The following is a 13,493-nucleotide window of genomic DNA, read 5'->3' on the forward strand; positions in this document are numbered from 1 at the left end:
CGGGCTGAGCCACGCACTCCACTGCTTGCGCGAGCTGCCAGGGCCGCTGCCAGCGGCAGCTGTGGCGGCGGTGCTGCAGCGTGCGAGCGCAGACGGCGATGTGGGCAACATTTCCAGCGTATGCACTATTGTGGCAGCGTGGGAGTGCAAGCAAGCAGCTGTCCAGGCGGCGGCCACCTTGGACCGGCTCGCCCGCCGCCTGCGGCAGCAGCTCCAGCAGCAGCAGCCGCAGCAGCAGCAGGGCCAGCAGCAGCACGAGCACACACAGCCGCCAGAAAGCCTTGCAAAGCAACTCACGGCGGCATATCTGCTGCTTGCCGCCGCACCAAGCCCAGCCGCAGCCTGCGCTCTCCTGCAGGCAGCGCCGTCGGCGCTGACATCGGCACGGCTGCTGCGCCTGGCGTGCGGTGACGGTCCCGTCCTTGCTGCCGGGCCCATGGCAGAGGCCTTGATCCGCACGGCCTGCGACCTGGGCCGGCTGCCGCTGGCCGTTCTCCTGCTGCGCATGGCGTGGGGAAGTGGCGCGCTCGATCGGACCGCTTGCGGCCGCGCCTTGGGCGACCTGGCGGCTTGTGTTGCGCTGCTGCCGCCCGGCCCACAGCGCACACAGTGGGCCTTGGGCCTGCTGCAGCTGGCGCGCACTGGGAAGCTGCCATCTGGCCTGGGTGGCGGCGACGCAGGCGCGGCTGGACAGGCCCGGCTGCAGCGAAGGCGGCCGTTGCCAGGCGTTCCTGTGGCGCTTCCGGCCACTGGAGCGGCTGGCCTGGTGCAGGTGCTGGCGGGCTCCATTTCTGTCACAGATGCAGAGTTGATAGCGGCGTTTGAGTTTTGCACGAGCATCAGCAGCGGCGGCCTGCCCCTGAGCACAGTGGGAATGGAGAGCCTCAAAGCTTTTGTGGCGGCGTATGTGGTGCAGGGGGACCATTGGGCCGCATGGCAGCTGGTGCAAGAGGCAAGCGGCAGCGGGCCCGGTGGTGGCGCGGATGCGCATGCCAGCCTGCTTCAGGCGCTGGTGACCTCGTGGGAGGGGCTTCCGGCTGAGCAGCTGCCTGCTCCTGTGCTGCGTGCGGCGGCCGAGGCAGCTGCGACAGAGGGCTCTGCGCAAACGGCAGGACGCGTGCTCAGCCTGCTAGCTGCGGCCCAAGGCACCAGCGTTGCGGCGGCGACGCTGTCTCTAGGCAACGCTGCCGTTACGGCGCACCTGTTGTCGCTGCTCAAGACAGGCTCCACGAAGCCTGCCGCGGCGCTGGAGGCAGCAGCAGATTTGGCAGAGGCAGCCGTTGCTGCTGGTCAGAGGCTGCCGCACGGCACATGGGCGCAAGTGCTCGAGCATGTTGGAGGTGGAGCTGGCTTCATCAGCAGCACAGCAGGCGCGCAGCTGGCGCTGCTGGCACAGGAGCAGCTGCTGTCGCAAGCGGCCGCTGCGTTTGAGGCGGCAGAGCGCAGCTGTGCAAATGAGACGGGCCGCGTGCTGACCGGCCAGCGGCTTGTAGAGGTGCTGCTGGCCGCTCTGACGTCACCACTGCTGTCCGGAGGCAACGTCTTGGCAGAGCGTCGTGCCGCGGAAGCTGCCACAGCAGCCGCTGGCGCAAAACCAGAGGTCCAGCAGCAGCTGGCAGGCGGTTGGGCAGCAGCTGCGCGGCGCGCTAGCGAGCTGTGGGCACGCCTTGCGGTTGCCTGCGCCGAGGCAGCCCAGGAGTCTCCAGAATTGCCGGGGCACTGGCTGCAGTTCCCGCCCGGCTGCCGGCGGGAGGACGAGGCGGCGGCGCGGCGGCTGGCTGTGCGGCTGTGCGCGTCTGTGGGGCTGTCGGAGGCGGCGGTTCAAATGTACCAGGAGTTCCGGCAGGCGGGCGGGCAGCCTGAACTGGAAGGGGGCCTGCTGGAGGCGGCGCTGGCGGCGGCGCACGATGCGGGGGCGGAGGTGTCAACCGGATCTGCAGGTGGGCATGGAGGTTTTGCATGCGCTCAGGGCCATGCGACTGCGTCGGCTTGTTTGGGATGGGCTTCCTGGGCTCGTCATGTGTGGGCGCTGCAACCACAGCAGCAGCCACTGCAGCAGCCATCTCGCCTCACTTTGTGGGGTGGACTGACAGTGCAGCCTGTTCGCTGTGTCCTGCATGTGTCCCCCTTCTCGGCAGACCCATGAACATCTCCACTCATTGCTACACACGCATATTCTTATTGCACATGCACATGTGCCCGTCCAAACTTACCGTCGCCCTTTGCCCCTCGCCCCCCACCACGCAGCTCCCGCCGCCATCATGCGCACAGCTCAGTCCCTCTGCCCCACCGGCACCACCTGGGTGCCCAAAGACCCCACCGCATGGCGTGCATTCTTCGCCACGCTTGCCAGCAGCGCAGCCCACAGTGCCAACGGGGGCGAGTGCGACGCGGCCGCGGCGGCAGTGGGGGCGGTGGAGGCGCTGCTGCTTGACAGCGACGCCCTGTGGTCAGCGGGGGGCCAGGTGGCTGCCCTGCCTCTAGAGGCGGTCGCAGAGGGGCTGGGCGCGCTCGTGCCATGGGCGCCCAGCGCACCAGTGGGCGCGGCGGCCGCTGCTCGGCGGCTGCTGACCACATGCGAGCTGCGGGGCGGGCAGCAGCAGCAGCTTCAGGCTCCTCCAGCTGCTCATCGCGGCGGCTCGCCAGGCGGCAGCGGCAAACGCAGGGGTGCAGCTGCTTCATCGCACTCGTCCCGTGCGGCAGGCATCACCGCCTTGCGGCCTGCTCTGCCCGACGCTGATGGCGGCATCTACTCGGCAGCTGCCGCCGTGCTGGCTGCAGCCGGCGATCTGGCTGGAGCTGTCATGATGCTCGCGCCGCTCATCTCTGGTGCCAAGGGGCATGCAGCTTTATGCGGCGACAGTAGTGGCTCTTCCAATGCTCAGCAGCAGCAGCAGCAGCAGCAGCAGCAGCAGCAGCAGCAGCAGCAGCAGCAGCAGCAGCAGCGGCAGCGGCAGCGGCAGCGGCAGCGGCAGCAGCAGCAGCAGCAGCAGCAGCAGCAGCAGGTGGGCGCTGAGCTGCTATGCCTGCTGCCTCCAGGCCGCCGCGCTGCGGCTGCGGCGCCGGTCCTGCACCTGCTCGCTGCGGGGGGCGTGGGTGCGGTCACGTCACCTGCCCTGGTGGAGGCGCTAACTGGGGAGAACCTGGTGAGATGAGGGCGCTGCCGGGGTGCAGGGGGCTCTCAAACACATGCCATCCAAGGGCAGTTGCAGCAGCAATGTGAGTGTGATTGCCTGTTGTGCCCGGGGGCTTCAGCACTTTTGGGGCTCACTTTCACAACCACCCCTTGCAACGATGCAACCCATGCGGTAACTTGCAAATCAGCCATATCCAAGAATTGCCCCACCACTGTCCCAAACTCATCCCCTCAGGATGATGCAGCTGAGGCTGACCTGGTGGAGGCGTTTGGGGACACCTTCGTGGAGGATCTGATGGTGGCCGCGTTTGAGGGCCTGCCCGCGCTTGGCTGCGGCAACACGGGCTCTGCGCAGGACGCTGGTGTGACGGGCGGCCTGGCACTGCTTGCGAGACATGCCGGGGCCGCGGGCGGCGACGAGGGCGGCGGCTGCGATGCAGCCCTGCGGGCCCTGCTGCGTGCTATTGCAAGCTGACGCACCGAGGTGGTGCTGTGCGAAGCTGGTGCAGTGTCAAGCTGGTGGTGTCAATAAGAGTGTTTTAGTTGAGTTGGCGGCGTGCCGCGGATGCTGCTGTAGCGAGTCAATTGGAGTGAGTCAATTGGTCAATTCTGCGTAAGTGCTGCTTTCGGGGCCTGGCTGTCTGCCCCCTGGCAGAGCAGATGCAGGCGCCGCCGCACCGCCAATACATGTATAGGTACATTACCCACTTTGCCCCATTATTCTCACGCTTCACTGCTGCCTGCACAAAGCGTTGGGGCCTTGCTCCGCACTCCACACTTCACCGGCCATGCCCCGCCCGCTGGGTTGCCAGATTTGAGCTCACATAGCCAAGCACCTTCGACACAGAGTGCCAGGGTGCGCATTGCAGAGCCGCTCGCATGACTGACGACGCATGCACGTTTCAACTTGCATTTGGTCTGCTGTGCCGCTGTGGGGAATGCACTTAGTGCAGCTCAAACGATGCGCCTCATGCATTTTCACAGGTTACACAGCCAGAGAGGGACCCACACAAGTGAGAATAGGGTACTGTAGATGACATGTAAGAAGCATTTGCATTGTGTCCAGGAGGGAGCGGGCTGCTCCACCACAACCGGTCAGCGCTTGTTCCAGCGCCGCCATCCCACGTGGGCCTCGGCAGACCACCAGGCACCAGCCGCAGCCGCAGCGCCGCCCAAACAACACGTTGGCAGCAGCTGCAACATGAGCCGCCAAGGCCGCTGGATCGCGCGCCCTCTCAGCCGGCGGTTCGAGATTGAGGGGGAGCGGGGGGAGGGGAGACATCTCACCGCCGCAGCCGGCAAAAGTGGGGCGCGGCCTCCGCCAGCGCCTCCTGTGTCACCGCGGTGACGCCCTGCATCTCGTACCACCCCTCGTCCCCCTGCTGGCAGCGGTGGAATATCACCAGCTCCGGCCGCACGCGCCACAGCACGGACGAGGAGTGGATGCGCAGCTGCAGCGGCGCGTCTGCGGATGACATGAGAAGAAAGGATGTGGCGCGAGTCAGCGCTCGTCTGACGGCGTTGCTGGAACCTGAGGTCACCGCTGCCTTGGTGCCCGGCAGCAGCAACAGCAAAGCGCCTGCCAAACACCAACCGCAGAGGCGAGTCGCTGCACGTAAAAATACGCCCTTAGTGGCCCCCAATGCCGATGCGGGTCGCAGCCCCCTTGCTTCGAATGGCAATCCCTCACCCTGCTTTGTGTGCCGCAGCAGGCGGTACACATGGGTGCCGGCGTCGTTGGCGGCCCGCGGGTCGTAGTCCGTCCGCGCAAACCTCGCTGCGTTGAAGAACATGCCCGCGGCAATCGCGGCGAGGAACGACTGCAGGTCGAACGCCGCCTCCGCCGCGCCGCGCGGCAGCAGGCCGAGGCGGGAGAGGCGGGCGCGCAGCTGCTTGGCGACCTCCTCGGCGCGCCGCATGTGGTGGTGGTGCACAAAGTGGCGGTTGGCCCTGGCAGGGGAGGGTGGGGCAAGAGGGCACCATGGAAGGGGTGAGCGGGGAGGCCGGTCGGGGGGGTGAAGTTGCAAGGGCTGCTGATGGGCTGGCAGCAAATGCGTCGAGCGTGGGGACGCTGGGCTGCGAGACCGCCCTCAGGGCAGAGCGCGGCCAGCAGGAAACCCTGACTGCAACCCTGATCAGACCACTTTGCCGGGAAAATCGGGCGTGTTGATATCAGAGCCCCCACAAACACACGGCGCCATTGCGACGACCCGCCCCCCCTCCTTTCGGCCGCCCCCGCCCACCACTTTTGCGACCGCCCGTTTTCTGCCCACGCCCTGTGGGCGTTCAGGTACGTCACCATGTCACCCTCCGCCGCCGCAAACTTGGCGACCGCCGCGTCCCGCGCCCGCAGGCCCCCGCCGCCGGCGTGGCCCCAGACTGACGGCACAGACAGCAGGCCGGCGAGGAGCAGCAGATGGTCGGCGCAGCCGTGGCGGCGGCAGGCGGCGAGGAGGGCGGCGGCAAGGGGCGGGTCGAGGGGGAGGGAGGCCAGGGGGATCCCAGTGTCTTTAGACAGCCTGCAGAGAGAGGGCCGAAACATGGAGCGACACAGGGTAAGATGTGACGGGATGGGACATGAGAGGATAGGATAGGACACGACAGGATTGGATAGAATTGGACAGGATGAGTCAAGAGTGGTAGGGTTCAGCAGCTCCTGAGCTGGAGCTGGGTTGCTCAAGACATGAACCTTCAAGGCTCCCGAGGGGCCCACACCGCTCAAAAGTAATTGCGAAAACAAAACCTTACGTGGTTTTATTACTCACTTGGCGTCGCCGTCCAGGGCTCCCAGCGCGTGCAGCAGCTCCAGCCCCCGCACCACCGCCTCCGCGGGCGGCGGCGCCAGCCAGTCGAAGCGCATCACGTTGTCGATGCCCATGGCCTGTGGCAGGTGCAGAGGCGGCGGGGCGGCAGCCGCGCAGATTTCTTCAGCATGATGAAGTGCCGCAGCCTCGCTCAGTGTGTGGCTGCATGCAACATTGTACTTGATCACCGCCCCAGCGGAAACATGGAATTCACGCGAATCCACCCGTCCCATCTTGCTGGGCGCCCCCGAGATGCCCCTGCCCCCTGCCTAAAAATACTTGTGCATGGCGCCTCTGCCTGGGCGCTGTCACCCGGCGACCCCGGCCCCAGCTGCAGCAGCACACCGGCCAGGCTTAAGTCCACACTTGCATGAGCCAACCCAGTTGAGCAGCATGCAGAAGGCGTGTCACATCACAAAGTGCATCCCCTAGATACCAATGCGCCCACCTTGAGCTGCAGCAGCATGCCGGCCAGGTCCGATCGCTGCATCTCGGGCGTGCTGGCCGCGGGCAGCAGCGTAGCAAACGCGTCCTCGGTGCACAGACGGAAGCAGTGCCCCGGGCGCACGCGGCCCGCGCGGCCGGCGCGCTGCGTGGCGGATGCCTGCGAGGGAGCGGGGGTGACACAATTGAAGGGGGTGCCGCACGACTTGACAATAGCTGCGACACAGCAAGACGTCTGTGCGCCTGCCATCTCGGGGCAGAGCCAGGTCGTTGACACTGGCGAATGGCAAGGCGAGGCGCAAGCTTGCCATTCAGCACTTTGATATACACACCTCAGCATTACGGTATGCACATAGAACCCCGGCAGACACGTCCACTGGACAGAATGCCAGTGGTCTGGAACGGACTGGACCCACGCAGCCCGTGTGGTGCAAGTCTTGTCGAGCGACCTACCTTGGAAGTGGGTGCGACAAGCAAGGACTCCAGGCCGATGGCGGGGTTGAAGGCGCGCTGCTTCACGTAGCAGCTGTCGACCACATACACGATGCCCTCCAGGGTCAGGCTGGTCTCTGGGGAACGGCGGTCAGCGACGTGATCAAACGCGGTCAAACGTGGTCAAACGTGTACGAAACATAATGCATTTCAGGACACGAGAACGGTGGGTGCGCACCGCGTGTCCACGCTGTTCACACGCAATGTGCTGGCTGCTATTGCGGTCAAAGACGGACGGTCAACGGGATGCGCGCGCACCCGCAATGTTTGTTGCGACCACCACCTTGCGCGTGCCGCGTGCTGCCGGCTGGAACGCTGCCTGCTGCTGCGCGCCTGGCAGGCCTGCGGGCGGGCGGGCGGCCGGCGCAGGGCAGGGGCGGTAACGAAAGGGATTTTGCAGGCAGGGGCGCGGCAGTGATGAAGGCGGCATCCTGCTGACCCTGGGAACCCACAGGATTAGTTGTCAGTTGTCTTCCCTCCTCCCCCCTCCCCCCCTCCTCATGGTCCTTAATGAGGTGCAATAGCCTGCTCCCTGAGCTGCAGACAGCGTTTCAAAGGACTCGGATCCCCCTACAAGGGCAGCCCGGGGCACAAGCATGGCCCAAGACCGGCGCCCGCCCCCCTCGCGCACCCGAGTAGAGCGGCAGCGGCAGCAGCCGGTACTTGAGCCTGCTGCCCCGCAGCCGCCCCGCCTCCTCCGCCAGCATCTTCACGGCAGCTTCCACCTCCTCCTGGCCGGTCAGGAACACGAGCACGTCACCTGGCACGTCCTCTCGGTGAAGTTCACAGACGGTGTTCACGGCGGCCTTCACGTAGTCGCTGGTGGGCTCCAGTAAGTAGTGAAGCTGCGGGGAAGTTGAGTCGAAGGCGGTGGGCGGACGATCTAGGTGCGGCCGCCAGCAGCTATGCAGCAGTTGCAAATAAGCACACGCCTGGCGCCGAGCCGAGCGCAGCGGCTGCGCAGTCCCCAGGGCAGCCCTGACAGCCGAAAGCGGCCTGCGCGTGCCTTCCCTGATCTCACCTGCACTGGGTGAGTCCGCCCTTCAATGCTCAACACGGCCGGCGCCCTCGAAATCTCCCCAGGCCGCCACTCGCCCGCGCCCGCGCCACGCCATGCGGCGCCCGGCCCGCCGCCGCTGCCGCCCGCGGGGTCGAAGAAGTTGAAGAGGCGCTCCACCTCCAGCGTGGCGCTGCTGACAATGACACGCAGGTCCGGCCGCCGCCGCTGGACCTGTCGATGCCCCCAATTGTGTTTGTTTTGGCGCCCGTGATGAAGGGATGCAGGCCGGCTGTCAGCAGGGCCTTTCTGGAAACTCTGGGCGTCAGCCCCGCGGGGGTTGCTGCAGCGGGGGAAGGCACAAACCCGAAATGCAGCACCCGTGCAGGTTGCAAGTCCTGTGTCTTCACACGCAACTGGACACACAAAACAGCGGGGCACCTGGCCACCCAGCACCATTGCGGGCATCCGCTTGCCGCCGGCTGCCCTGCACGCCTGCTGCCCCCCCCCCCCTCTCGCCTTTTTAAGGAGGCCCAGCAGCGTGTCTGTCGCGAGCGACCGCTCGTGCGCCTCGTCCACCATCACGACGCTGACAAGGATCACAGGGGGCGGGCAGTGCGGCATGTCGTATGCGGTTGGTCGCCGGCAGGTTGACATGTGGGTATGTGTGTGGGTGGAGTCAGCGGTATGTAATCTGCTGCAACAAAACCATGCCTGGTAGGCATACTCTCGCCCAGACCGCTGGCAACTGCGCTGCGGTGGCAGGCGCAACCTGCTAGACAGGCCATTTTCAGGGCTCGCGGGGCTGTTTAGATGGCGCAGGCGCACTCAATCTTCCATCCGACCTCTGGCGTATAATCCCGTCACCCGTCACTCCCCCCAAAGGACCCGACGACTCACCTGTAGCGCGTGAGCAGGGGGTCCTCCATCATCTCTCTGAGCAGTACGCCGTCGGTGACGTACTTCACGCGCGTCACCTGCGGGCCGGCGGTACAGCGGTCGCTTGCAGCAGCACCGCCCGATGTGCGGCCGGTCCAGAGGGTGGACGGAGGCTGGCCGCATGCCCGCCTCGACCCATGGCAGTACAAAGCGTCCCCGCTGCTCGCGCCGCCCCGCCGCTGCCTCTGCGGGCGCTGGCGCTCGCACGGCCTCGGGTCTGCCGACCGCCAAGCCTTGATCACGCCGCGGACTTTGCACCCCTCTGGTCTGGTGGCATGACTGCCCAGCCGCACGCCTCTCGACTTCCCCATCTCACACCTGGCTCGCAACCTCTTCGAAGCGGATGGCGTAACCGACGGCGCCGCCCAGCGGCGTCCCCATCTCCTCCGCCACGCGCTGCGCCACTGTCACCGCCGCCACGCGGCGCGGCTGCGTGCAGACCACCTGGGGAAACAGGGCGCGGGCCGCGGCCACGGGGGAAGAGACCGGGGATACAGTCTGCAAAGCAGCGCTCAGTTGCTGATGGCTCGGGGGTTGGGGCCAGTGCTTGGATGCCGGGATGGGGAGCCGGCCGTTTGTCTGCGGCAGCCGCGGCTGCAGCGGACGCAAGGCGACCTGCCGCGCTGCTCGCTGTTTGAAAGTGCTGGACAAAAGCCAGCCAGCCATGCACCCGCACCCCTGCAGCCCCAAATCACGCGATTTTCGAAGTGCCCACCTGCATCCCGTCGTCGGCCCATCCGGCTTCGTACAGGAACCGCGGCACCTGCGTCGTCTTGCCGCTGCCAGTCTCGCCGACCAAGATGACCGTAGCATGAGACTCAACGAGGTACAAAATGTGCCGCCTGTACCGCGCCGCGGGCAGCTGCGCGCCCGGCCGCTGCTGCTGCTCCTGCCTCTGCGCCCCGGCGGCGGCGACGCCGCCGTCACCGCGCCCGCTGGTGCTTGGCGGCCCGTCGGCACCGCGGCCGGGCGGGGGACGGGATGGTGCGGCAGGGAAAGAGACGCCAAACGCGGATTTGGAACGCGACCCTGGGCGCTGGAAGGACATCAGCAACGCACTTCAGCACTGGACGAGCGCAGTGGTCGCGGCCGCGCCAACGCCGTGTGCCCGCCGCTGCCGTATCAAGCTAGATCTGCGGCTTGGGTAATGTCCAATTGTGTCAGCGTCACCAGGGCCATTTTGCACTCGTATGCAAGGACCTGGAAGTGATCACAGATTTTGTGTGAGTCCCAGCGCTTGTACAAAGGAACCAAGGCCGATCAATGTATCCTTTGACTACTCTCAATGTAGGAAACTTTTTTGATCCAACTAAGTCTGAGCCAGCTCTTACGATCTGTAGCGCAGTGCCATTGGGCTAGGCCCCGACGTTTTCGCCCTTGGATCTCCTGATAGTATTGCTCACTTCCAGACCAACAGTACTACTAGAACGTGCCGACCCCAGCATCGGTAAACAGCTGAGCCAACCTGCACCAGCAGCGTCACAACCGAACGCCGCCGCGCTCGCGCTTCTGCTCAGACAGGCTCAAGCAGCATTGGAACGCTCAGCAGCGGAGCAACAGCGACCGCCGAGCTCAAGGTCAGCAGCAGCTGGTCGCTTGCGGGCACCACCAAACTGCCAGGTAGCAGCGACCTCGGCAGCGCGCAGCTGCGGCGGCGCGAGCGCCCTCACGGGCGGCGGCGGCGGCGGCCATGCACAACTTCTGGGCCCGCATCAACGCGGTGCTGACCTTCTTCGGCACCGTAGCCGCGGCGCTGTGCGTGCTCGTCACGCTGACGGACTATGTCCACCAGAGCAACCCCCAGATCAGCCTGCAGCTGAAGGGCGTCAAGCGCCTGGCCCCCTTCCGCTCGAAGAACGACCAGGCGGTGCTGTCCATGGCGCTCGACGCCGACCTGCGCAGCGCGTTCAGCTGGAACACGAAGCAGCTGTTTGTGTTTGTGCAGGCCGAGTATGAGACTGCCGAGGTGCGCTTGCTTGCTGCGGGGGAGGGGGATGACTGGTGGGGGCCAGGTGTGGGGAGACAGGGCATGGTGGGCTCCAGTGCGGTGGTGCGGTCTGCATGTTGTAGCGCGCGGCGAGCAGGCTGCAGGCTGTGCTCCCCAGAAGCACGGGTCGCATACAGGTTGGGAGGGTTGAGGCGGCGGCCCCTGCTGTGAGGGCCGCACTCTGCGCGGCGCAGCAAGTGCAGCGGGCGTGTTGCAGCACCAGCACCGGCCTTGTGCCCCGCTGCGCCGCCATCCCCCTCAAACCATGCCGTCACCCATGCGCACACCCCCTCTCCACCCCCCCCACCCCATCGTGGACACGCTCCCTCGGCGCGCCGCAACCTCGGACGCCCGCAGAACAAGATCAACCAGGTCGTGCTGTGGGACAAGATCGTGCGGTCCAAGGACGAGGCCGTGATCAAGGCCCCCGGCCTGAAGCACAAGTACGCCCTCATAGACCGCGGCCAGTCGCTGCGCGGGACGCCCCTGACGCTCTCCCTCGTCTGGAATGTGATGCCCAAGGTCGGCGCGCTCTTCCAGCAGTCAAGATCGTTTCCCGTGGGAAGCCTGCCGGAAGAATACGTGTACTGATGGGTGACGCGGGGGCCGCGCGGAGGGGCGAGGGGGTCGGCACAGGCTGCGAGCCCGGCGGTGCTGGCGACGGCTCGGCAGGCCCCGCATCGGCGCGGGCATGGCGGCCTTGCATCGTGTGGTGCGTGCGCCAGGGATGGCGCGATCTAGGTGTTAATATTCGACTGATGATTTGGCGATCAGGGCATGATGCTTCTGGGGGATGTGCGGTTGGCCCCTGGCTGCTGGCCCATTCGCGGCTGCCGTCAAGGGTGACTAGACACGAGCAAAAGCCGCGGGCAGTTTGGACCGAGACTGCTAGCGTGCGGTGAAAAAGACCCGGTCCAAACGCAAGCAAGTGTTCTGGCGGGGCGATGCCTCAGATGCGCTGCGCAAGAACGGGGCACGCGTGTCGAGTGCGGGGAAGCCTGCCCCATCCTGATTCTGGCGCTGTGTCGCAGCAGGGTGGGTGGGAGGGTGGGAGAAGCGAGCGAGAGATCCTGACGGCGGGACAGTGCCAGCAAATGGGCCCGCCGTGAATTGAACGAGGGGCAGTTGATGCTTTCACAGGCGCGGCGCAGAGGCTGCCCTCGTGGCAGGGCCGGTGCGCTGTGCTAATCAGCAGCTTGGGCTTGCGACCGCGTCCGCAGTGACGTCGATGGTGTCACCCGGGTTCGCCCCTGCACAGGCGGGGCCACGCTGGTAAGAGCTGTGAATTGCGTGTAAACGTTCAATTGCTCGTGCTGGCAAGATCGCCCAGAGTCCTCATTTACCGAGGCGTCTTCCAGCTACCTTGCCGTTCCGCATGGTCGGCCCACCCCAACGCGTGTGATCGGTTTGTTCTTGCGAACGCACGTTGTAGTCGAGTGTTTGTTAGACCTTAGTGATCGTCTGTTCGGTTGCGTGAGGCCTCCCCCAGGCCCTCCAGCACTGATTTGTCTCCCTGGGACAGCATCGGGAGCTTCTGCACAGCCTGCGGGCCAGATCGTCGTCTAAAGGATTGATGGCTACTCCTGTGGAGCCCGCGGCACAGTACCAAGGCGGAAGTCAGCCTGCAGGCCAGTGCGCAGCAGCGGGACCAATGCCCACCCAGCACAGTGGTCCAGTCCAGCAGCAGCAGCGAGGCATGTGGTATGCACATATGGAGGCGTTTTCCGCGGCCGCGAGGGCTGCAGCTGTGCACCAGCAAGCGATGCACCCGCAGCCCTTCGGAATGTGGCCCATGCCCATGTGGGGTGAGTTCAAGGGCGATGCAGACCAACCCTATCGCATGAGAGTCGCGATGCATGCCTCGCTCCGCGCTCCGCTCAGCGGATCGGGCGCTATGGCGCCTCGTTACTCACCGGCGTCACCGCCCCGCCCGTGCGCACCCGGTCGCCCGCGCACCCGCCGCAGGGATGATGCCGATGCCCGGCATGGGCGGGCCGATGATGTACGGGATGCCTGGGATGATGCAGATGCAGGTGAGCAGGGCGTCCAGCAGCGGGGGCGCGCGGTCGGGTGGTTCTGGGAACATTCATTAGATTTCGTCCCAGACGCTGTCCGCCAGCAACTTCTCACCCCACGCACCCCAATCATGCCCACATGTCAACCCTTGTGACCATGCTTGCGCAGGCCCAGCAGCATCAGCAGCAGCAGCAGCGGCCGGGTGGCTGCGCGGCGCCGCACCAGCAGCAGGAGCAGCAGCAGCAGCAGCAGCAGCACGCCGCAGGCTTCTTCGGCGGCGCCGACTGTGACGCGCAGGCCATGCAGGTGTGGCCCGCGCCACGCGGCAGGGACGTCGCCGGGCAATCAGAGCGGCTGGACGGGGTTGTGATCCTTTGCCACCCATCTTGCATGGCTCGACTCTGTAGGGTGTGATCCCTCCAGCGATCCTTTCGGGATGAGTGGGCGCAGCAGCCGTATCGCTCACAAAGCGCAACAGCTGTTCGCACCGCCGCGCATGCCGTCTGACGCGACTTTCCCCGGCCCCGAACCGCTGCGTCTGCGCAGGAGCTGCGCCGCTCCCCAAGCCCCTCCGGCTCGAGCCACAGCGTCGGCACCCAGGAGTCCGCCGGCTGCGCCTGGGACGCGGCCGCCGGCGGCGGCGCCGGCGCCAGCAGCGGCGCCGCGGCGCGCGCGCCC

The 13,493-nt window shown here is 66.2% G+C and overlaps 4 protein-coding genes across 4 annotated transcripts; 3 read left to right on the forward strand and 1 right to left on the reverse strand.

Annotated features, from left to right (window-relative positions):
* Positions 1-874: 874 nt before the first annotated feature.
* MNEG_0275 (hypothetical protein) lies at positions 875-3,611 on the forward strand (the record flags this gene model as incomplete). The annotated part of the gene is made up of 3 exons (XM_014051248.1): positions 875-1,940; positions 2,248-3,146; positions 3,372-3,611. The coding sequence occupies 3 exons, from the start codon at positions 875-877 to the stop codon at positions 3,609-3,611; spliced, it is 2,205 nt and encodes a 734-aa protein (XP_013906702.1).
* An 808-nt stretch (positions 3,612-4,419) lies between these two features.
* On the reverse strand, positions 4,420-7,018 carry MNEG_0276 (ATP-dependent RNA helicase DDX35; the record flags this gene model as incomplete). The annotated part of the gene is made up of 7 exons (XM_014051249.1): positions 4,420-4,601; positions 4,827-5,086; positions 5,380-5,655; positions 5,902-6,017; positions 6,389-6,544; positions 6,838-6,953; positions 7,012-7,018. The coding sequence occupies 7 exons, from the start codon at positions 7,016-7,018 to the stop codon at positions 4,420-4,422; spliced, it is 1,113 nt and encodes a 370-aa protein (XP_013906703.1).
* A 3,484-nt stretch (positions 7,019-10,502) lies between these two features.
* Positions 10,503-11,390, forward strand: MNEG_0277 (hypothetical protein; the record flags this gene model as incomplete). Its single annotated transcript, XM_014051250.1, has 2 exons — positions 10,503-10,778; positions 11,157-11,390. The coding sequence occupies 2 exons, from the start codon at positions 10,503-10,505 to the stop codon at positions 11,388-11,390; spliced, it is 510 nt and encodes a 169-aa protein (XP_013906704.1).
* Positions 11,391-12,582: 1,192 nt separating this feature from the next.
* Positions 12,583-13,255, forward strand: MNEG_0278 (hypothetical protein; the record flags this gene model as incomplete). The annotated part of the gene is made up of 4 exons (XM_014051251.1): positions 12,583-12,604; positions 12,765-12,832; positions 12,984-13,121; positions 13,223-13,255. 4 exons carry the CDS (start codon positions 12,583-12,585, stop codon positions 13,253-13,255), a joined length of 261 nt encoding a protein of 86 aa, XP_013906705.1.
* Positions 13,256-13,493: the final 238 nt, after the last annotated feature.

This window comes from Monoraphidium neglectum (genome assembly GCF_000611645.1).
Source record: "Monoraphidium neglectum strain SAG 48.87 unplaced genomic scaffold scaffold00019, whole genome shotgun sequence".
Classification (NCBI taxonomy): Eukaryota; Viridiplantae; Chlorophyta; class Chlorophyceae; order Sphaeropleales; family Selenastraceae; genus Monoraphidium; species Monoraphidium neglectum.